This window comes from Phytophthora parasitica, assembly GCF_000247585.1.
Source record: "Phytophthora parasitica INRA-310 unplaced genomic scaffold supercont2.88, whole genome shotgun sequence".
NCBI lineage: Eukaryota > Oomycota > Peronosporomycetes > Peronosporales > Peronosporaceae > Phytophthora > Phytophthora nicotianae.
In genome coordinates this window covers 18,096-18,639 of record NW_008649074.1, presented here as the reverse complement: position 1 = coordinate 18,639, position 544 = coordinate 18,096, and the positions used below count along the sequence as shown (strand labels likewise).

General features: G+C 51.3%; 1 protein-coding gene across 1 annotated transcript; it reads right to left on the bottom strand.

The window, feature by feature from the left end:
* Nucleotides 1-193: 193 nt before the first annotated feature.
* PPTG_18468 (hypothetical protein) lies at nt 194-544 on the bottom strand (the record flags this gene model as incomplete). The annotated part of the gene is made up of 1 exon (XM_008916693.1): nt 194-544. One exon carries the CDS (start codon nt 542-544, stop codon nt 194-196), a length of 351 nt encoding a protein of 116 aa, XP_008914941.1.

Here is a 544-nt window from a genome sequence, read left to right as displayed (position 1 = left end):
TGTCCATCTTTCGAAGTGTTCGGTTGCGACCTCCTAATGACATATTGGCGTCTCCTGCTTGGTGAGCCGTCGGTCTTTGGGTTGGCGTAGCCGGCGCTGTTTGCATGGGCTCATGAGCTCTAAGAGCAGCAGTTTTTTGGCTTTGCATCTCGGTAACAGCAGCGGCAACTCGATTTGCCATCTCATTTACTTGCTACACACTTGCAGCGTTCTGCTGGAGTTCATGGAGAGCAAGAGCCGTATAATTAATAGTTGTAGCTGTCTGTTCCGCAAAAGCCTGCATCTGGCTTACAATCTCAGTGTTCTGATTCGCCGTTTCTTGATTCCTCTCGACAACACCAGACAGCAGTTGAATGCCATCGAGCACGCGATCAAGCCGTTCGTTGACTTGACCCAGGCGACCATCGAGTTCTGCTAATGACTCTTCAACAGCATTTATGCGATCCGTATTGTAGGACTCGCGGTTGCCATCCTCCAACAGTCGGTGACTAGGCGCAGAGTCACTGTGGCCCAACCGGGTGGCAACACGTCGTATTGGTTCCAT